The following is a 22,294-nucleotide window of genomic DNA, read 5'->3' as shown; positions in this document are numbered from 1 at the left end:
ATTGGTGAGAATTGTAAACATGGATTGATAACTTTCAATCCCGACCCTTGATAGGATCATCCAATCTTGACCCTTCATTGCCATGTTTTTTCCTATAAATAGAGCTCTTCTTCTATCATTCTGAGATCCAAGTCTTAGCATCACACTTATAGACATTTTACTAAGCATATAAATCATCTTTATCTAGCATTTAGTCTCTCTTTGATAGAAATAATCATAACATCTTTATTTGTATAATCATGGTAGACTAGTGTGATATGATAGGATAGTTTTTCTACTAATCCTTTCATCTTATCATCATATGCATGCTAGTTTAGGTCATCTTTTATTAATATCATGCACATTAGGATTGCATTCATGTTAGATTGATCAAAACATCCCTCATTCTCATGATTGTCATCCCTAAGTCACTTTGCTCAGTGATCTGAGAGCAAAGGCATTGGCTTAAGGGGTCTTGTGAGATAGAGAACAATGGAACATCCCTTGGGAAGTTGAGCTATTCCATATAGCTCCATAACTTGCACCAAGAGTCCCATTGGTGTGTGGACTAGTCATGATTTCGTAATTTTCGTTTCATTGCACCACTTTTCTCGCACACAGTATCTATATCTCCCTTGAGTCAACCAGAGAACCGAAATCGTTGGATAATTTCAAGTTATTCATAGGAAGAGTGGTCACTATCCTACCACTCCCTTAAGGGTCCTTATTATTCGATCCCTAACTTTCAAATTCTTGAATAATAGCTTTGACTAGGGATCCTTGGTTATGGAGAAGGTCAAAAGTGGTCTTCAAAGGGGGATCAAGAGTCTCAAAATTAGGAACCTTATCCTCTATGTTGTCTACACCAAGGAGGCCAACATCTTCTCAGCAATGTTCGTCGTAATCTTGTCCAGGGCAATTTGTTGGGTGTTCTTCTTCTGAGGTCTACGATGTTTACCATATGAGAAGCCTTCCTTCTCTTGGGAAATTTAATGAAATTGAGAGAGTGATTTCTTAATAGCCAAATATGGCAAGGGGTTAGTATTGAACTCACCACCTATCAGAGTGGAATCAATAGGTTGAGTAGCAATTTTGTTCTTCTACCCAGCAAAGAAAATAAAATTGTTACAAGTAAGGATAATTGCCTTACTTAGTGATTCCAACTTTGAGGCTAGGATTTCATTATGAGAATTTAGATATTTTTCAAAAAAAAGTTGTTTCCCTAAGGCGGTGTTGCCATGATCTTGTTTTCTATCCATGGCTTGTCCTCAAGGAAATTATCCTACATGATTATGGTTATTGGTAGAGCCATTAGGGTTGATATTGTCAATTGATTTGGAAAGTTTGTTAGGGTTACTGTTACCAATTGACCTATTGCTAACAATGGACAACTTTTGTGAATGTGACCCTTTTTACAACAAAGGTAGCAAGAGTTAAAACCCCCTAAAATCTCAATATCACAGGCAAAGAATTTGCCTTCAATATTGTAAACAATGCATGATGGCACTTTATCTCTGTGCATTTGCATAAATAAAAAGCTACAATGATAAGAAGACTCGAAACAGAAAGAACAGCCAAAAATTGAGACATCCTACTCAAAGAAAGAGATCTCAGGACCTGAAACATCCAAGATATTTACCAGAGTGTTGAAAAACAAAAAATTGAATAAAATATTCCTAGAGCAGAATCTGGAAAGAAAACTCATATGGCTAAAAAGTGCACAGAACAAGCTTTCGAACTATATAAAGTTTTCAAAAAATGAAGTTCAGATGCTCAAGTTATGTCTCCCGGAGTGCAAAAAGGAACTTCTGGATTTGACAGAAAAAAACACCATTAAGAAAGAAAAATCGGAAGATCAAACCTCTAGATCTGAAGAGAGATCGAAAAGAGCTTTCCGACGATATAAAGTTTTTGAAAAAGCACCTTCGTATGACCAAGATATGGCCAAAAGAAAAAACCTCTCTTTTAGGGCATAAAAAGGGTAAAAAAAAAGAAATTTTTTTTTTTTTTTAATGAAAATTTTCTGACGCATTTGCAGGTACAGTTGTACGAATTTTTGTGTCTTGTAAAGTGTGCCAATGAAAAAATCATGGCCCAGATGCACTTGTCACCGAAATAGGTCGAATTATATATCAAAATGACTGGAAATGCCCTTCAAAAGCCAACGGTGAGGTCTTTTTTTGCCCAAACTGCTCTAAATTTTGTTTTTTTAATGATTTCTTTTCATGAATTTCTCGAAATTCGTGCCAAAAAAGGCAAAACCAAAGAAAAAATTTTAGAACAAAAATTTGTCAAAATTTGATAAATTTTAAATGGAAATGGGGGTTTTGAGGCATTCTGAGCTCAACGATGAGGTCCGTTTGAGCCCAAAATAATTAGAAACTAAACAGCTACCCTAGATCCAATAAAAAACTCTGAAAAGCTTGAAACCCTCCTCCAAAAAATCTTCTGAAAAATCAGGAACAAGCAGCAACAGATGTAGGCTCTGATACCACAAAGAAGTTGAGGAAATACAACTTCAGAGATCCCAAGAACACCTGCATGCAAATACCTGTCACAAGAGAAGAATGGAGGCACATAAAGAAAAAAAGCATAAATGTTTTGAAGAAGAAAATTATCATTCAGAAAGGGAATCAATTGAATGAACAAGTACAATACAATCCTTATAAAAGGATAATAGAAACCCTAAAGAAATGCAACCTTAAAGAAACCCTAAAGGGATAATGTGTATTTAATAATTAGAATAATTATTAAATACCTATAATATTTATTAAATGTCTAAGTTTAGCTTAAGCGTAGAGTTTAATAGACTAATAATTAAATAAATAATTATTAGTTAATAAAAGATAACTCTAATAGAATCATTATGTGAAAGGAAACCTTAATAGAAATCATTTTAACCCCTATATTCTTGATCCATTCATCCATGTATTTCCTTGTCAAGACCTTGGAGATATCCATGACAGTGAAGAAAATTACAATATTTCTTAACCTAGATTTTTCTTGAGAAAGAACATTAAGTATTTTCATATTAAGAATAATAACTGTAGATTAGGAATTCAGTTAAAAACATAATGACATCATAAAGCCAACCACAAAAGCAAACATCATGAAAATAACTCTAATCACATGAATAGAAGTATGAAAACAAAATGCTTAAAACAAACGCAAACTAATACGAGCACTTCTTCCATTCTCTTCCATTGTTTTTCTTTCTCCTTCAATCAAATGTATGTGGCTCTCAACAATAAATGCAAGTATATTGAAAGCAAGATGATTAGAAAAATGATGGCAATGATGAAGTAATTCAAACAGCATAAGGATACTCAAAATGTGGTTGTCAAAAGAGAGGAAAACGCCCTCTTATTATTAGTGAAATGCATGTTGGTGCTTTTATTTATTAGATTATTTATTTTTTCTTTTAACAAAAGAAAATGTGACAACAACTGCTAACTTTATCTAGATTAGTAATCTCTTCAATACACTAACAAAGGGAAAAACAATTAATTTAGATGTTGTTGAAACTAGTTCAAAATAGTGGTCAATCATGAAGGTTAACTCTTTGCAATCATTTAAAAATAATTTGAGCTCTTTTCATCTTCCTTGTGATCTAGTGAGAATTTCTTGAACGAGCCTTTTGATAACATCTTTTCTAGTTGGGCAGCTCTCATATTATGATAATAAATGTAATATAGACAATTTTGTTCTCTCAACATAAGGATAGAGAAAATTCGTGAAATGAACCCCTCTACGAATCGCCTGTACGGTTTTAAATGTAATAGAACTAAACATCTCCATGATAAATTTGATGGCTTTTTCAGTTGGTCAGATACCAGTTTTGATATACTCTGTCGAAGGTTTTGCATCTTAGAAATAATGATAAATTTAATGGCTTTTTTAGTTCTATTGCATCTTAAATGCAATAGAACTAAACATCTCCATGATAATAATGGCTTTTTCTTGTGTGCAAGTTATCAAGGAGTCTCATTTGCCTCTCTTTTCAAGCTTAAGCATTTAGGAGCATTGTAGTATTGGAATTATCATGTTAGCATAGCATAGCATGTTAGCATAGTATAATAGCATTATCATAGCATGTTAGTTTCTTTATCATAACTTAGTATTATCATAGCATTATCATGTTAGGATAGCATATCATACTAGCATAATCTTCATTTTAATCTCATCATCTTGCACCATATCATAGCTTTTCATATCCATATCATGCTAAGATCTTAGTTTCACTTGCATTTAGATCTTTTATCATGTATCCCTCATTCTTTAGGTAGTCATCCTAGAAATCAAGTACTCTTCCAAGCTGAGATCCACCTTGATTTGAAGGATCCTTGGAGATAGAGAACAATGAGATGTGCTTAGAGATTTTTTTTCATTTACTTATGTTTTATGTTTCATTGATCTCTAACATAATGTTTCATTGGTGTGCTTGAGTTGTTTGTGTCTTGTTTTGCAAATTCCACGCTTTTCAGCATACAAACTCCATTTTGTTATATGTTGACTCATTACAATAAGTCTTTTATTTGTTTGCTTCTGTATTTTAGACTATCATTACCAAATTTTATGTACAACTATATTGATGTATTAAGTCTTATAAGATGGGATGGTTACGTATTTTGGTTTAAATGAAATTTTGTAAAAGTGGAAGGAAGCCTTTTAGATATTAAGTACCATTTTTGTGAATCACTCTTCAAATAGTGAAAATGGCATTTACGTCCTATCTTGCTTTAATGTAGCATATTCTAGATTTTGCAAGGGACTTTAGAATCAATTCCATGGAGTGTGGTATCTTGTATTAACAAGTGGATTATAAAGGCCCTTGCAAAATCTAACATTATTATTATTTTAATCAATATTATTTGTAGTCAAAATTATTTAATAATTATGTGATATTTTTAAATACAATAGTAGATAGTTGACATAGAAGAAGATGAGAAGGGGTAGGTGATTGAATTAATTAAATATTATTAGCTAGAAAAAATTAATTGGAAATGAAATCCAATCATCAATCTTATAACCCATTTTGTTCCCTCCTATTTGACATCAATGAATGACAAGGTCATCTTAATTTATATTATAAATAATTGGCACTAATATAGTTTTCATATTTTGTGATTTGTACCCTCCAATATATTATTCAAGTATATTTTATTATCAACATAACCATTGCACCTTCTTTTGGTGCAAGTGCTAGTTTTATATTATTTTAATAAAAAATTAAAACATGGTCTACATATGTTTTTAAAAATCTAACTCAAGTCCACAATGTTTTAATAAACTAGTATTACTTATATATTGTGTTTACAAAGCTGAGTTTATATTGAGCTCTCTAGAAGGCAAGATCTATGTGATTCAAATATAAGATTCACAAATACATCCCTTGATTGTCACAATCATCTAGCTCTTGCTTTCAATGTAGAATTTGATGGGGACCAAATGATTTATGGAAAGGTAGGTGGTTTGAAATATAAAGTTGACCTTTCATTTTGTCTTTTGATGGCATTCCTCCATGTTGTGACGTTTTCACACATCATCCCATTGCAAATGGGGCCCCCCTTGTTTTCACTTTTTAGGGTAGTGTTTTGGCGTTGTGGGGTTTTGTCTCCAGTCTCTCTCCTCTACAAATGAGTCAAGTTTTTCAAAAATTGGAGGATTCATCAAATTTAATGAGGAGTGGTCAAAAGGGCGTTTTGATGCTACGGATGTGCTCAAATAGGTTGAAGGAGTAAAATCGCAATTTCTCGGGGTCAATTCTGACAACTTCCTATTTTTTAGGATTTTTTTTTTTGTTTTTTTTTCTAAATTTAGAAAGTTTTGTTTTTTACAATTTGGGGCCAATCTAGGAACTTGCTTTTTTGGTCTGCTTTTTCTTTCTAAAAATAAAAGGTTGCTTTTTTTTTTTTTTTTCAAGATCACAGATGGTTTCAAAGTCAGGAAAAGAGTCAAGTCAAGAAGTTTCATCTAGAACAAATTAGATATGAAGTTGCTTTTGAATCTAGAGGATATTTTCCATAAGGCTAATTGAAGATCATGAAAAATGGCCAAGTCTAGAACTTGGATCAAGAAGTTCTTTGTTTAAACCATGAAGAATGTCTATCCATGGAAGAATTTCTTGTTTCATGATGAAGTCTGCCCTAGGGAAGCATAAAATTCTTGTGCCAACACCAAGTCTGCCCTCCCTATGGTAAAGTTTCCAAAGCCACTTCAAGTTTGCCATGGCATGAAGGGAATAATTTCTTGTTCAATGGCAAAGTCCGCCCATGCCTTGGTGAAAATTTCCTTACCCTTGCCAAAGTCTGCCTAGGGATGTGTGCATAATCCTTTTCTATCATCAAGTCCACCCATGGCAAGTGGAAAACTTCCTCCAAGCAGCATGAAGTCCGCCCTAGGAATGGGTGAGAAAAATGGTTGAGTGTTGGTATTTTGAGAAGAGAAAAAGTCAGAATTTTGGCTAGGTGTGGCAACTTGGTAAAATTTCCAATCAATGATGAAGTTCAACATGGCATGGTGAGTAAAATTTCCAATCAATGTCAAAGTCTGCCCATGCTAGAAGAAATTTCCTTGTGCTCATGCAAAGTCCACCTACGCTTTGGCAAAATTCCCTATCCTCATAGTAAGTCCACCCAAGGTGTGAGGAGAAATTCTTGAAGTCGAGCAAAAGTTCGCCTTGGGACATGAAAAACTTCCTCAACCATGCATGAAGTCTGCCCAGGATGGTTGGAAAATGCCTTGATCAAAGATGAAGTCCGCCCAAGCTAAGTGAGAAGAGTTTGAGAATTTTGGCAAAGTGTTGAAAGAGAGGAAAAAAGAATTTGGTTAAAGAGGAGAGCTTCTAGAAGGGAAGAAATTGCCATTGAAATTAAAACAAAAAAACAAAGGTAGGCAAGGATTGAATTCTCTATAAACTTAGACATTGGCATTCATTCATTCACAAGTTGCTTCTCAGATTTGAAAATTGGAGCTCGAGAAAGAATATCTTTCAAGTTGCAAGGTGGATTTTCAAAGTGAATTTCAGGTGCAAGGCGATTTAAGGAAGAAATCAGGCCAAGTTGGAAGCAATTCTTTTGAAGAATTTCTTTAATATTTTCAGGTTTATAAAAATTTATAAGGTAGATTTTTCAGAGTTTCATGTTCAGTTTGCACTTCAAGACTTCCTTCTTTTAGTCTGAATTTCTGATTCTCAGACTTGCACACGGATTTTCCACTTCAAATTCTTTGAATATCACTGAAGAGAGCATGTTGCTTTTTACAATTTTGAAGGCAGATTTTTTTTTAGAATTCCAATTTCTTTCAAACTTCAAAGATTTCTTTCATTTGGAATTCCTAAGATTTTAGATTTGCAAGAGAATTTTTCATTTTCAAATAATCTTGCTTTTTATGCTTTTTTCTAAGTCTGATTTTCAAAATTTCTAAAGACTGATTTCGGTTACAATTTCTGGAATTTCATAAGTTAAATCAGAATTATCCTTCTGAGTTCCTTCAAACTTTGTATTCCAGGTTGGAAATGAACTTTAAACTCCCTTATTACTTTTTTTAACTTAGAAAATTTTCATGATTTTCAGGTGGTAGATGTCAACTCAAGGAAGGATTTCAAAAAAACGTGTAGATGAGGTTCAATAACAAAGAACTAAAACTAGAGTCCAAGATCATGATGAGGGTTGGGGATACCAACCTTGGTCATGTGGACCTCGAAGACTTCAAGAAAAGAAGAAGGCAAAGAAAAATTCCTTAATCCATAAATATTAATTGGAAAAGATGAAGATTGATGATGCCAAAATAGAAGAAATGATCAAAGTAATCCAAGACAAGGTCTTCGTCGTAGTCTCTGATGTGCTTGAGTAGGAAATAGTTCAAGACAAGGACATGAATGTAGAAAACCTGAAGGCCAAAGTTCAAAGCAGCTTCTTCACTTCCGCAAATCCAATCTGGAAGCAACATTGAGGATGGTCTTCGAAAGCTGATAAGATGGACTTGATGGAATACAAGGTCGACATTATGCCAAGTGTCCCAATGGAAGAGTTGGGTCCCATAGTGACTAGGTTCATCGAATTTTCTGTCAAAGAAGAGGATAAGGGACGCCCACTTCTCGAAGAAAGTTGGATTTAATAGTTGTTTATTTCTCATTGGCCCACTTTGGATAACTATTGTAACAAACCCTAATTAGGGCTTTAATGTTTTAATCTTGGCCGTTGATCTTTTATCAATTTGGTTTGTTGCTTTGTAATGGTGTGTCTATATAAACCCTACTCCTTGTTAGTTTATTGTAACTTAGTGAGGAAAATAAATAAGGATTCGAATCCTTATAGGGTTGGGCCCTTCTTCTTGATGTAACGTGGAGACTCAGTTGGGTCCTATTCCCACGTAGCGTGTGACCCTTAAATAGGGCAGAACAATTAAGGTAACGTGTGAAGGTTAAATATAAAATATGGGCGCCAAAATATGGGGCCGACCCTAAAGGAAAACTTGCACGTTAGAACTCATATACAACAAAGTCATTTGCCATTCAATACACACACAAACAGCGAAAAAGGATATCTTCTTTAAAGGTGCGAAAGTTGTTACTGAGCTTGGCGAATCTATTGAAGGAGATTATAGCGAATTTGTTCAAGATCATATCGAATATTGTTGTTGTTGATAGCAAGTCCCTCAAGGTGCAGATCTAATACTTTGTTGTTGTTGATAGCAAGTTCTTCAAGGTACAGATTTGATACAGACCTGAAGCAAATATATTCACTTGAAAGGGCAGACTTATTCCCTGTGGAAGTACGAACCTAGTGCAAACCTGTTCATGATAAAGAAGCAGATCAGATTTATGCAAGTGTGCAGAATACAGATCTCAGATCTGAGTTGCAGCTAAGTACACATTGTTACCTTTTGGAATTGAATGCATAATCAGACCTGTGGGTCTTTATTGCTGGGTTTTTCCTCTTAGGAGGTTTTATTAGGGTATTTGTATGCCATGTTTCATTATTGTTCATTTTTATGTTTATGCCTAATTCTGAAAGTCACTAAACTAAACAGCAAATCAATTAAGATTCAATTTCTGAGTTTTCCATTAAATCTGAAAGTCTAATTTCAACACTCCTCATTTGTAAAGGGAGAGATTTTGGAGAAATTGTTGTAGTGATACTTCTTAAGTGCTAAGACATTATTCATTGTTCAATTGTTGGTGAATTTTTGTCTACTTTTGCAAGTTAGCATGGTTTCTTGGCTCTCAATAGAATATATTTCATTTTCAAGTTGATAGATTGAATGAAGGATTTGATAGAATTGCTTAATGTGGAATGGATGTGTTCATACTTTTGATAATTGGATGATTTTCAATTATTGTGCAAAGTTAGCTTGAACCAATAAATGAAAACTTAACTTCTATTGCTATATTCATTGTTCGAAATGTTGGTGAATATCAATGATATGAAAATCTTTTGAATTCCTTAGAAGATAGCACCATTCTTGTGTAGCTGTTGAATTTGGCTAAACAAGAATTGGTTTTGAATTCCACTTTTGGCAATTTCTGTCTCCAAAGTTCATAGGATTAACCTAGGGTTAGAATTATCTTCTGAAACCCTCCCTTTTGCCCCCTTTTGTCCAAGTCTTAGTAGAAGTAGGATTGAAAAGAACTTATTGCAAAACTTTTTCAAAAAAGAGAAAGTTACAAGTGTTGGCAATCAACAAAATCCTTTGATTCATTCACTCCTCGAACAATTGTGTAAATCCCCCTTGAGATTACCATCATATCACAACGAACCAACTGAGACTATCCACATGAATTTGGAACCTTGGAGTCGCCTTTGTGATCACACAGTCCATCTGTTTAGCATATAGAAGATTTTGATCAAGAGAGAGTAGGACATCTTTGGGTATTTTATTATGAGTTGCGCGTGCATAAAACACACACCAACACTCTGCCAATTACAAGAGATCACAGCCTTAATACAATTCATTATTGCAGCCCTTAATTTTATAACCAAGGCATTTAAATTAAGATGGTAGCAATCCTTTATAGGGAGTTGACCAAGGTTAAATTAAAGAATACCAAGGGCAGCGATTTCCTAAAATAAAGGAGATTCAATTAAAATTAAAATTAAACTATGAGTTTAAAATAGTGATTAAGAATAAAGGGTTGTACTTGTTGATTGTAACTAGGGGTATAGGGGTTCGGATTGCCTTAAGGCAACATCCAAATCCCCTTTTAGGACCGGGTCCTACCCTAAAATAACGTGACCCCACCCTTATTCTCCATGCCATGCTAAATAAACTCCAAAATAACATTAGCACGAAAAATAATAAGGAGGCTGACTTAAAAGGAATAAAGATGCATATAAGTAAATGACAATTTGCAAGTCATTTCAATCAAGTTTAATCATATCAAAAGGCGATTTAGCTCTGTTGTGCGAACTTAAGGAAAAGTGTGAACTTATTCAGCTTGGTGCGAAATTGTCCAAAGGGACATAGTAGATTTTGATGCAAGTCATTGAAGCATACAAGGACAGATCTGATCTAATATGTGAAGATCAGATTCGAGCTAAGTATTGTACTTATATTTTAGAGGAGAATATATAATCTGACCTGTGGGTCTTTCATGCTGGGTTTTCCCTCCTTGGAGGTTTTCCCAGGGTATGCTTGTTTGTCTTCTGTTCTATTTCTGATTTATGTTGGCTTACTAAGTATTGCAAATCTGATTACAATCTAGAGCACAATTTAATCTATGTTGGTTTACTAAAATACTGCAAATCTGAATACAACCTAGGGCATAATCAATTAGATAAATCTGGTTAACATACCTAGGATTTAAAATAACATGGTATCGGAGCTCTAGGTGTAACTAACTTCTGATTTTAGCAAATCGATTGTTGCATATAGCTGTTGTTTGTGTTCAGATTAAAGATGTCAAGTTTGAAGGCTGAAGATAGGCTTGAGGGAGCCATTGATTTTGCTGCTTGGAAAGTTCGTATTCTGTTGATCCTTGAAGAAAATGACCTATTGAAATTTGTAGAAGAAGAAAGGTTGTCTCCTCCAGAAGATGCTGAAGAGCTGAAACTGTTCAAGAAAGATTCCCTCAAGGCTAGAAGGATCATAATTGAGTCCGTCAAGAACCATCTTGTCACTGTCATATCAAAGTTTACATCTGCCAGAGAAATGATCAAACACTTGGAAGGGATCTATGAAGTCAACAATCTCAGTAGGGCTCTTGCCCTAAGACAGCAACTTCTTCACATGAAAATGAAAGAAGACTCAATCATAGCCTACTTCATGAAGATCAATGAACTAAAGGACAAGCTAAGCACTCTTGATTGCCAAATCTCAGATAAAGACCTTGTTATGATTGCATTAAATGGTCTACCAGATGAATGGGAACCATTCATTCATAGCATTGGTGGAAGAGCCGATCATCCCAACTTTGAGCGTCTTCAATCTGATTGCATCGAAGAGGAATCTCGAATTGAGGTAAGAGGAAAATTCAAGAACTCTCTCAAAGATAATCATGTTCTCTTATCTAAATCTAAGAAAGGTGGTCATTGGAAGAAAGAAAAGAGAAGCAAAGATTTTAGATCCTCCTCCTATGATCCAAGGAAAAAGGCAAGAGATTCCTCTCACATTCGTTGCTTCAAATGTGATAAGTATGGTCACTATGCCAGAGATTGTCAAAATGACCCAAAGGAAAGGGAAGCTAACTTAAATGAAGTTGTCGAACAAAGTGAAGACTACCTTCTTATCTCTGCTCTTTCCAGCAATGTTCCTACAGACAGCAATACGTGGATACTTGACAGTGGTGCTTCCAGACACATCTCAGGATTTAGTGAGCATCTCTCAGACCTGATTGAAAAAGACACCAATCTTCATGTAGTAATCGGTGATGATGCTCGATACTCGGTAAAAGGTTATTGCACTACCTCTTTAAAATTAGATTCTGGTATTTCCTTACAACTTTGTGATATTCTATTTGTACCTGGTATTAAAAGAAATCTTATTTCCATTTCTGCTTTAGAAGATAAGGGTTTGCAAATAGCATTTTCTGAAGGGAAAGTACTCGCTTGGTCTAAGAAATCTAACTTCAAATCTACTCGTATTATTGGAAATAGATGTGATAGTTTATATAAGCTTGCAGCTAATCCAATTCAAGCTCTCATTCATGAGACCCCTGAATCATGTGAGCTATGGCATAGAAGATTGGGTCATCTTCACTTTCAAGCTCTTCCCACTCTCGGTAAAATGGTCAAAGGTATGCCTAATCTCAGTTTATCTCATGATGATGCTTGTAAAGGTTGTGCAATGGGTAAGAATGTAAAGAATCCCTTTCATAAAAGCGATAGTAGGGCTAAAGAAAGGTTAGAGCTTATTCATTCAGATTTATGTGGTCCTATGTCAGTAGCATCTCCTAGCGGTTTCCTATATTATGTTATCTTCATAGATGATTTCTCTAGGAAAACATGGATCTATTTTCTTAAAACTAAAGAGTCTGAAGAAGTCTTAAACAAATTTAAAGAATTCAAAGCCTTAGTTGAAAATACTACAGGAAATCGAATTAAATGTTTGAGGTCTGACAATGGAGGTGAATACACCTCAGGTAGTTTCTATGACTTTTGTATTAAAGCAGGAATTAAGAGGAAGTTCTGTGTTCCCTACAACCCTCAGCAAAATGGAGTTGCTAAAAGAAAGAACGGGACCATTGTTGAAGCTGCAAGAGCCATGATACATGATCAGGACTTGCAACCTTTTCTATGGGCATAAGCATCCAAAACCGCAGTTTATATTCAGAATAGATGTCCTCATCAAGTCCTAAAGAATGTGACACCTAAAGAAGCCTTTTCAAGAATCAAACCAGACATCAGTCACCTAAGGATATTTGGAAGCCCTGTGTATGTTCATGTGCCTAAAGAAAAATGAACCAAGTTGGATCCATCTGGAAAGAAAGGCATCCTTGTAGGATACAGCGAATCTTCCAAAGCCTTCAGGATCTACATTTCAGGTCAAAGGTATGTTGAGGTAAGTAGAGATGTAACTTTTGAAGAAGATATTGCTTTCAAAAGATCTAAAGGTTCATTAATCAACAATGATGATATGGTGATGGAAAAACAAGATTCAATTGTTGATGCTAACCCTGAGTTACAGGAGGAGTCTACTGATCTTCCAGATCAGGAAGTTCAGAATGACTCATCAGAACCCATGCAATCTACCGATATACCTCAGGATATTGTGGTCTGCAAGAAGAGACCACTTTGGGTTAGAAATACAATTCAAGATGCTGAAGGGTTTGTTGGTCCCAGAGTAACCTTCAAAAATAGCAAGAGTGTCCAAAATCACACCAACTACATTTCTGTGATGTGCAATATAATTGAGTCTGAACCCCACAATATCGGAGAAGCTATGTCCCATCATGCTTGGAAATTAGCCATGGATGAAGAGTATGGGTCTATCATCAAGAATGATGTTTGGGACATCGTACCCAAACCCAAAGGTAAGTCTGTCGTTTCCTCTAAATGGTTGTTTAAAATTAAACATAATGCTAATGGTAGTATTGAAAAATATAAAGCTAGGTTTGTAGCTCATGGTTTTTCTCAAAAGGAAGGAATAGATTATGAAGAAACCTTTGCCCCTGTTGCTAGATATACCTCTATTAGGTCTATAATAGCTATTGTTGCAGCCAAAGGTTGGGAGCTGCATCAAATGGACGTTAAGACAGCCTTCCTTAATGGTGTCATTGAGGAGGAAGTCTATATTGAGCAACTAGAAGGTTATGTAATCCATAAAAGAGATTCTCATATTTGCAGGTTGAAGAAAGCTTTATATGGGCTCAAACAGGCTCCTCACGCTTGGTATAAAAGAATTGATAAGTACTTACTAAGTTTAGGGTTTTCCAAGAATGATGCTGATGCTAACATTTACTTGAAAATTTATAATGATGAGATGCTTGTTTTAGTTTTGTATGTAGATGATTTATTTCTCACAGGTGAAAATAAATTAATCATAAGATGTAAAAAGGAATTAGCCTCAGAATTTGAAATGAAGGATTTAGGTCTAATGCACTACTTCCTAGGGTTAGAAGTATGGCAAAGAGCTAATGAAATCTTTCTAAGTCAGGGAAAATACACTATTGACATTTTGAAAATATTTAGAATGATAGATTGTAAACCTATGCGTACTCCTATGGAATCTAACCTAAAGAAGTTAAGTGTTTCTGCAGCTAACTTGGATTTTGCAGATCCTTCTGAGTACAAGCAGTTGATTAGCTCCCTGATGTACCTAGTCAATACTAGGCCAGATATCTATTATGTTGTGAATGCTCTCAGTCAGTTCATGAGCTCACCTAAACATGTTCACCTGGTTGCTGCCAAGCACATTCTAAGATACCTGCGTGGCACAATTGGTTATGGGCTGAAGTATTCACTTAATACCCCAATCCTCCTGAAAGGCTACTCAGATTCAGATTGGGCAGGAAGTGTCAAGGACAGGAAAAGCATTTCAGGCATCTTCTTCAACTTGGGCTCCGCAGTGATCTCTTGGGCATGCAGAAAGCAATCTTCGGTAGCATTAAGCACTACAGAAGCTGAGTACATTGTCGCATCTGTTGCATCCAGAGAAGCAGTGTGGCTTCGTAAGCTCCTTGTTGGATTATTTGGTCAAGTCAATGATCCTACCACCATTCATTGTGATAATCAAAGTTGTATAAAGATGTCAGTAAATCCTGTATTTCATGATCGGTCCAAACATGTGGAAACACACTATCATTACATTCGGGATATGGTACAGAGAGGCTCCATTCATCTAAAGTACATTAGCACAAATGAACAGATTGCTGACATCCTCACCAAACCCTTATCCAGAGTGAAGTTCAAGTACTTCAGAGATAGACTTGGTGTCATGGAAAACGGAACCCTGATTGAGAGGGAGCTTCAATCTCAGTGACTATTGGTAGCACTTTGAATCATTCTTTGCTTGTGTGCAAGAATGAATTTCATCCAATCTATGCTTGTGTGCTAGATGGATTATTGTAATAATGTAAAGACCCAGTGGTGTATTACACTTTATATGCTTGTGTGCTAGAACCATCCTATGCTTGTGTGCTAGGTGGGAGATGTAATTCTATGCTTGTGTGCTAGATCCATTCTATGCTTGTGTGCTAGATGGAACTTAAAAGGTTCAGATTATGTATTCTCCTCCTCCCTAGTTAAGAGGGAGTGTTGATTGTAACTAGGGGTATAGGGGTTCGGATTGCCTTAAGGCAACATCCAAACCCCCTTTTAGGACCGGGTCCTACCCTAAAATAACGTGACCCCACCCTTATTCTCCATGCCACGCTAAATAAACTCCAAAATAACATTAGCACCAAAAATAATAAGGAGGTCGACTTAAAAGGAATAAAGATGCATATAAGTAAATGACAATTTGCAAGTCATTTCAATCAAGTTTAATCATATCAAAAGGCGATTTAGCTCTGCTGTGCGAACTTAAGGAAAAGTGCGAACTTATTCAGCTTGGTGCGAAATTGTCCAAAGTGACATAGTAGATTATGATGCAAGTCATTGAAGCATACAAGGATAGATCTGATATGTGAAGATCATATTCAAGCTAAGTATTGTACTTATATTTTAGAGGAGAATATATAATCTGACCTGTGGGTCTTTCATGCTGGGTTTTTCCTCCTTGGAGGTTTTCCCAGGGTATGCTTGTTTGTCTTCTGTTCTATTTATGATTTATGTTGGCTTACTAAATATTGCAAATCTGATTACAATCTAGAGCACAATTTAATCTATGTTGGTTTACTAAAATACTGCAAATCTGAATACAACCTAGGGCATAATCAATTAGATAAATCTGGTTAACATACCTAGGGTTTAAAATAACAGTACTCTTTCAAAGGGTGGTAATTGTGGAAGTTTGTGACTCCCTCAATAACAAGATATAAAGAGGAGATCATTTCTTGGGAAGAGACCAGCAATCAGCAATGAATAATCAATTGGGAATAAAGGAATTATTTCAAGCAATCAATTTGGAAATAAATTATTATTCTCAAAACGGTAGCAAAGAAGGGTACTGACTCATTACTTGTGAAGGATGGTGACTGTTTCAAGAAAAGGGCAAATCGGTTCATTGAAAAGCAATCAAGCAATCAATCTATCAAATCAATCAACTCATCATTCAAGGATCAAATCTTTCAAACAACAATCATTCAAATCTCAATCATTCAAACATCAATCATTCAAGCGTCAATCATTCAAACATCAACCATTCAAGCATCATCCATTCAAATATCAATTCATTCAAGTATCAATTCATTTAGGTATTGTTTCATCCAAGAAACTCAATCAACTCAGAAATTCATATTTTTAAGTATCAATTCATTCAGAAAAAAATATAAAGTAGAAATTCATTGAAGCATCAAGTCAGCAATGTTATCAGTTGTGAATTCTAAGTAGTATCTTGCAAATTGGAAGGACAAAATCCCTTTTGGATACATGAGAATTGGAAGGATGGAAACCCTTTCTTTCTCTTATCAAGTTTGGATGAAAACCCAAATCTTGGTCAAGGACAAAAACCCTCCAAGGTGGTCTAACAGTTGGGAGGAAGAAAACCCTTTCATGCTCTTTGGAAAGCTAAGGACGAAAACCCTTGATATTGTCACTATTGAGTTAGGGATGAAACTTTCAATTCAGCAGATTTGCAAGTATTTCTAGAGAATTCACGATATGATTGACTTTGAGTATTGTGCTATGATTTATTGATCTGAATATTGTCATAAATTCTTTAGCTTTGATAAAGATATTATTATTTTTAGTAAAAATTATTGTTTTAAGTTAAAGATCAGGAATATTCCAAAGAGGGACATTACATTTGATGACTATATTTGCTAAACCAAACATAACTAGTAAAATCTATTGTCATGATCTTTACAAGTATCATTTGGTCACAATGGATGATGCATGTCTCTTTTTGCAAAAAAAATACTAACTTTTCATATCATGAGTGGGCAAAGAGTTATAGGTTGTGTAAAGAAGTATCTAATAACTACAATTATGTGGGTAAATTGTAGACATCAAAGATACAAAAATACACAGCCTTTAAAACATGTAAGCTCTATAGAAGGACATATATTAAAGCCAAGAACCTTAAAATTACACACTAATATATATGTAATGGTTTTCTTTTTCTACTTAATAGTATTTATAGACAAAATTAAAATATAGCCTTACGAAAATACGAAAAATCATGAGCTTGGTCTTGCAAAATTTGATGCCTGAACTAGATGGATTCTGAAAAGGCTGTATACTACTAGAAATAATAGTCCTCAAACAGAAGAGATAATAATATCATTTGTAATCAAAGGAGGCTGTATTTACGTTTGCATTAAACTGGAAAATTGCAGTTAATATGCATTTTGTACAGTCATGTTTGATGGAACTTTTTTGTTTTGATAGAGTTTATCAAAAATAGTGCGATGGTCTATTGGTAGTATATTGCAGTATTGTTGTGTTCTAAATCTTGCATATATAGAGATGATTTTTCAACCAAGATTATTGATACAATGGTGATTTTATTTTTCTTAAATATGCCTTTTGGGAAAATGTTTTTTCATTTGCCTTGCTTATGTATGATATTTTTATTGACTTATTTCATTGCATCTTATTGAGTTTGAAAGCATGGTCGTCCCTGCTTTTAGTTACATCAAACAGAAGTGTGGGTATCTATAGGGTCAGATAGATGTTTATGTTTTTCTTCTGAAAAATGTGTTCTTAGAAGTTGGGATGGTGAGTAGGCTATAAATTTCTTGATTATCGTGGAAAACTTAGATAATAGTTTGGGCAGCATATAATAAATAATATATCTAGAAATAATGTTTGTGTTTGAGGTTCGGATATGGTGGTCAACATATTCATATCATGGATATAGAAATTACTTTTGAATATTATTCAAGCTAAACCATTTAGCTTGATATCTGCAACAACTCAAACCAGAATAGGAAATTATTAAACAATATGGGTTTATGCCATGTTCTTGTATTTTCTATTCATGTTTAGTTTTACCTAAGTTAAATTTCATGTGCAGTTGCTGTGGGGTTCCTGTGAAACAATTCAAGCCTTCTCTCGACCTCAGCCAGCTTTTTTAACTCAGAAGTTGTCTTTTTCCTCCTCTGTTACATCACCTGATTTGTCACAAAAGGAATCAAATACAGATTCATCGACAGAGAGTTCACTGGGGAATAAAGGAGAGGAACCTGTTGAGCCTGTTAGTCAAAAGAAACCAGACTCAGTAGGAAAAGGGGAAGCTGTGAAGAGAGCACGGACAGAGCCCAAGAATAATGTGAAGAAAAATGAGTCAGAGTCAGAATCAGAATTAGATTCGGATGAAGAGAAGGAACTTACTACAGAGGATTTGATTCGGCTTGTAGACGAGAAAGAAGAACTATTGATGGTTAAGCACAAAGAAATTCAGTCAATGCAGGAGAAGGTTCTTCGGAGCTATGCAGAAGTTGAAAATGTCATGGATAGAACAAGGCGTGATGCAGAAAACTCAAAAAAGTTTGCAATACAGGTGCCTATTCTTGTCAATTTTTAGGGATATACTGAACGAAGAGTTAGTATTTTGGACTTACATATGGAATGTTTTGATCGATTCTATATTTTCAATGAGTTCTACTTATAAAATATTGTAGATATGGTAAATTTACACCTACTGTTGCTGTATTATTTGTTGAGATGGTAAACTGATATCTACTGCTGTTGTATTCTTATTATATATTGCATTGCAGAGCTTTGCCAAGAGCTTGTTAGATGTTGCAGATAATTTGGGAAGAGCTTCATCTGTTGCAAAGGAAAGCTTTAGCAAGTTAGACGCCTCAAAAGATTCAAATGGTGCTGCAGCACTTCTGAAAACACTCTTAGGAGGAGTGGAGATGACAGAAAAACAACTATCTGATGTAACCTAATTTTCCTGGCCTTAACTTTCTTAGGTGCTAAAGTCAACATCTATTAACTGTTTCAGGAAGTTTGGGAATCTAAGCATTCATTAGATATGAAATAGTAAGGTTTTAAGGCAGAGGTTTATTCTAATGATGTTGGTATGGACTGCAGGTGTTTAAAAAGTATGGAATTGAGAAGTTTGACCCAATAAATGAGCAATTTGATCCTCATAGGCATATGGCAGTATTTCAATTTCCAGATGCAAGTAAGGAAGTTGGCACTGTGGGTGTGGTCTTAAAGGTATGTCTCATAAAATATCTTTTCTTTGATTTATGGTATGAAGGAATTCTCTTTGGGATGGTGACAGTAATTTGTACAGACATAAATCATCAGTGGCATAGATGTTGGTGTTATTATATGGTTATATTTCAAGTCTTAGACAATTTTGGTGTACTAGTTTTATTTAATTGCTAAAACAATGTGCATTGTTAATCTCAACCTGCATCTCACAAATATGGTAATGTATCATGAATCGTGCAATACATCTTCAGTTATTTCATATGCATATAGCAATAGAGCTAGCTTGAGATAGCATTGCAAGTCTTATTGTGAGGGGCTGGAACTTGTAATCACATGCAAACTAACCAACTGTGTAGTTACAATACAAGTGGTAGTGGTTTTAGCCTTATATATATCAGGGGCCTTAATTAAAATAATATTTATATATACCATATATTTGAATGGTAATTTATCAGTGAAGATTGCTATTAAGATTAATAATTAAATAAATTTGATATTAAGATGGTTAACAATTTAAGATTTAATTCAGAATTACTTTCTGTAAATTCATGTTGCTTGAAACAAGAAGCAATATCAATATAGTAATTTAAGACTTGTTTGAAGTTATATTATGGAAATTTAAGATATAATTTAGTGCATGAATTTTCAGATTATATCACTTTGGAGGTACTTATCAGTAATAGGCTTTGCATTATGATGTAATAGGAATTAATCATTCATAATAAATGGACGATGCTAAAATCTGCAAAGAATTTTCACGTTGGCATTAACTTGTATTATTTATGTGAAATATTATATATATGTTTTAACAGTTGTGCAGTTACTTATCAATTATGGATATCAGGATATATAGTAATTTAAGATTTAGTATAGAGTTTTTGGAAATTCAAGATAGATTTACTACCATAGATATCTGAAATACATCTATTTAAAAATTGTTTTGAGAGATGGATGTATTTAAGATATCTATGCTTCTAGTAGTCTCACAAGAGAGGAGAGCAAAGATAATGGATGTTAGAAAATAAGAAAATAAATTGGTTGTTGAATGTTACATGGCAGAGTTTGAAACACTTGTTGTTCCCCATTGGGGCTGGATTAAAGACTTGGATTTCCTTTGCTTTGCTAAGGGTCTTAATGCATATCTTTTGGTTCATGTGCAGCTCGGCTATATTCTCCATGACAGAATTATACGCCCTGCTTAGGTTGGTGTTGTGGAGGCTTTTCTACCTGATTTGGAGTAGTTTTGTATTATTTTGATTTTTTCAGGATATCTGAAGCAACAACCAATTTCCTGTTGACTTAAGTTATCTGATTAGCAAGGGTAGGTTCAAGACCAGAGTTTTGGCTTTTTCTGGCATTGAAAACTCATTATAGTCTTTGTTTTAAACTATATTATGCATTGGAAGTACAATTTAAGGACATGGTTAATCTATTGCAGAGAAGTTTCAAGAAGCTGTTAAAGTGACAATTTTGTGTACCGGTATTTTTGTCGAAGTGACAAATGCATGGGATGTCTGATCTCTTGATCATGTTTCATGTAGCATATTTAAGTTCTATTTGTAGACTGTAACTATTGCTTCCAATATGAGTGTAGATTATTCATTACTATTGATGGTATAGGATTTACAATAATAAAGATGCAATGCTCCAAATAAATTTCAACATGGTAGCATGATCTGAATTTTTTTTTTCGTGTCCTCATGAAAGCATGTTGGCGTTTTTTCATGTTCCAACAAATATGCTTTTTAGTAGCTAACACTGTAGTATGATTCTTCTGTCATTATTTACCCTTGTCTAATGGAGGAAGAGCATAGTGATAGTACTATAACTACATAGAATTTCAAAATATATCATTGTATATACTAATTGGAGTATATTTATGACTCTTAGGAATATGGATTCCTAGAAGATAGTGATTGAATTATATTTTACATTCTGTTTACGGTTGTAGGAATTTGCATATGAACCTGATTTGTTTATAAAAATTTGATGCGTGCTCAGGTAGTTCTAAACATGTAATGTTTTGACCTATTTAATTTTTATTTATTTGGGCAGAATCTGTTTGTAGCTGTCATTCCCTTTTTTTAAAGGAATTTTTACTGTTTAATGAAAAACTCTTCTATTTTAATGTATCACATGTTGAATCATTTTATGGCAATATTTTCAACTATCATATCGACTAAACAAATTTCTGATTTAGGCTTTGTTACATGTTTTTGGTAAAATGTGCAAATTCAAGGTGAACGTTTATACCTTTTTTTTTTAATTTCAAGTGCATCAAAGATTTGCAAATGAAACTTTAGTTCCGATATGATTTCTCATCTAGTTTTACCAAAAGTAAATTTTGGCGATAGTCATTTGTGGTTGATTGTGGGTTATTCTTCCCCGTGGCTTCAACTCTGACTTTAAGGCTAGAGGGATTCTAGAGATGAGGAATTCATGACTACTTCAAGAGATATGATCCTTGATCTCGTAATAATGAAACTTATAAAGTCTTTTATAATAATGAAACTTATAAAGTCTTTTATAATGTTGGCAAACAAAGAGTAACATAATTTGTAGTGGGATCACTCACGAGCATGAAGAATTCCACAGAACAAGGTGAGATGTAATTCGTACCGATTCCAACTATTGATTACAAAAAACTATGGTAATATGAAAGCATGCCTCACTTTAACCAAACTTAGACTGCAATCCAAACATACTCCTTTCAACTGTAGCAGTAGGAACCAAGTGCACGATAATTTCTTGTAAATAATCCAAAGAAATTAAATGCCTTCTTAACTTCTATGGATATTGGAACTGACATCTTGAAAGATCTTCACTTTTGTAGATTTGTGTTATGGATTGAATTGATTGATACGAGGTGCGAAGATTGGTCAAAAGACATGTTGATAAGGCCAAGTTTGAAAATCTGATAAGGGGGAAAATGGGGTTTAGAAGAGAGGCATGTGGGTAAGATGAAATTTAATGAATTGATAGAAGGAAGGGAAAATAGAGGTTGGAGCAAAGAACTCCAAAACTCCAAAGGTCTAACAACTTGTAAATACTTGGAGATAGACTAGAAAACACCCCACTTAGAATTTTGAGACCTTTGCAACTTC

The 22,294-nt window shown here is 34.4% G+C and overlaps 1 protein-coding gene across 1 annotated transcript; it reads left to right on the top strand.

Annotated features, from left to right (window-relative positions):
* Positions 1-2,297: 2,297 nt before the first annotated feature.
* LOC131874409 (grpE protein homolog 2, mitochondrial-like) lies at positions 2,298-20,807 on the top strand. Its single transcript, XM_059217773.1, has 5 exons — positions 2,298-2,333; positions 18,037-18,522; positions 18,740-18,907; positions 19,062-19,190; positions 20,351-20,807. The coding sequence occupies exons 1-5, from the start codon at positions 2,298-2,300 to the stop codon at positions 20,390-20,392; spliced, it is 861 nt and encodes a 286-aa protein (XP_059073756.1). The 3' UTR covers positions 20,393-20,807.
* The last annotated feature ends 1,487 nt before the right edge of the window (positions 20,808-22,294 follow it).

Source organism: Cryptomeria japonica, chromosome 3 (genome assembly GCF_030272615.1).
Source record: "Cryptomeria japonica chromosome 3, Sugi_1.0, whole genome shotgun sequence".
Lineage (NCBI taxonomy): Eukaryota > Viridiplantae > Streptophyta > Pinopsida > Cupressales > Cupressaceae > Cryptomeria > Cryptomeria japonica.
Note: the sequence above shows the minus strand (reverse complement) of the source record. Positions and strands in the feature narration are given on the sequence as shown.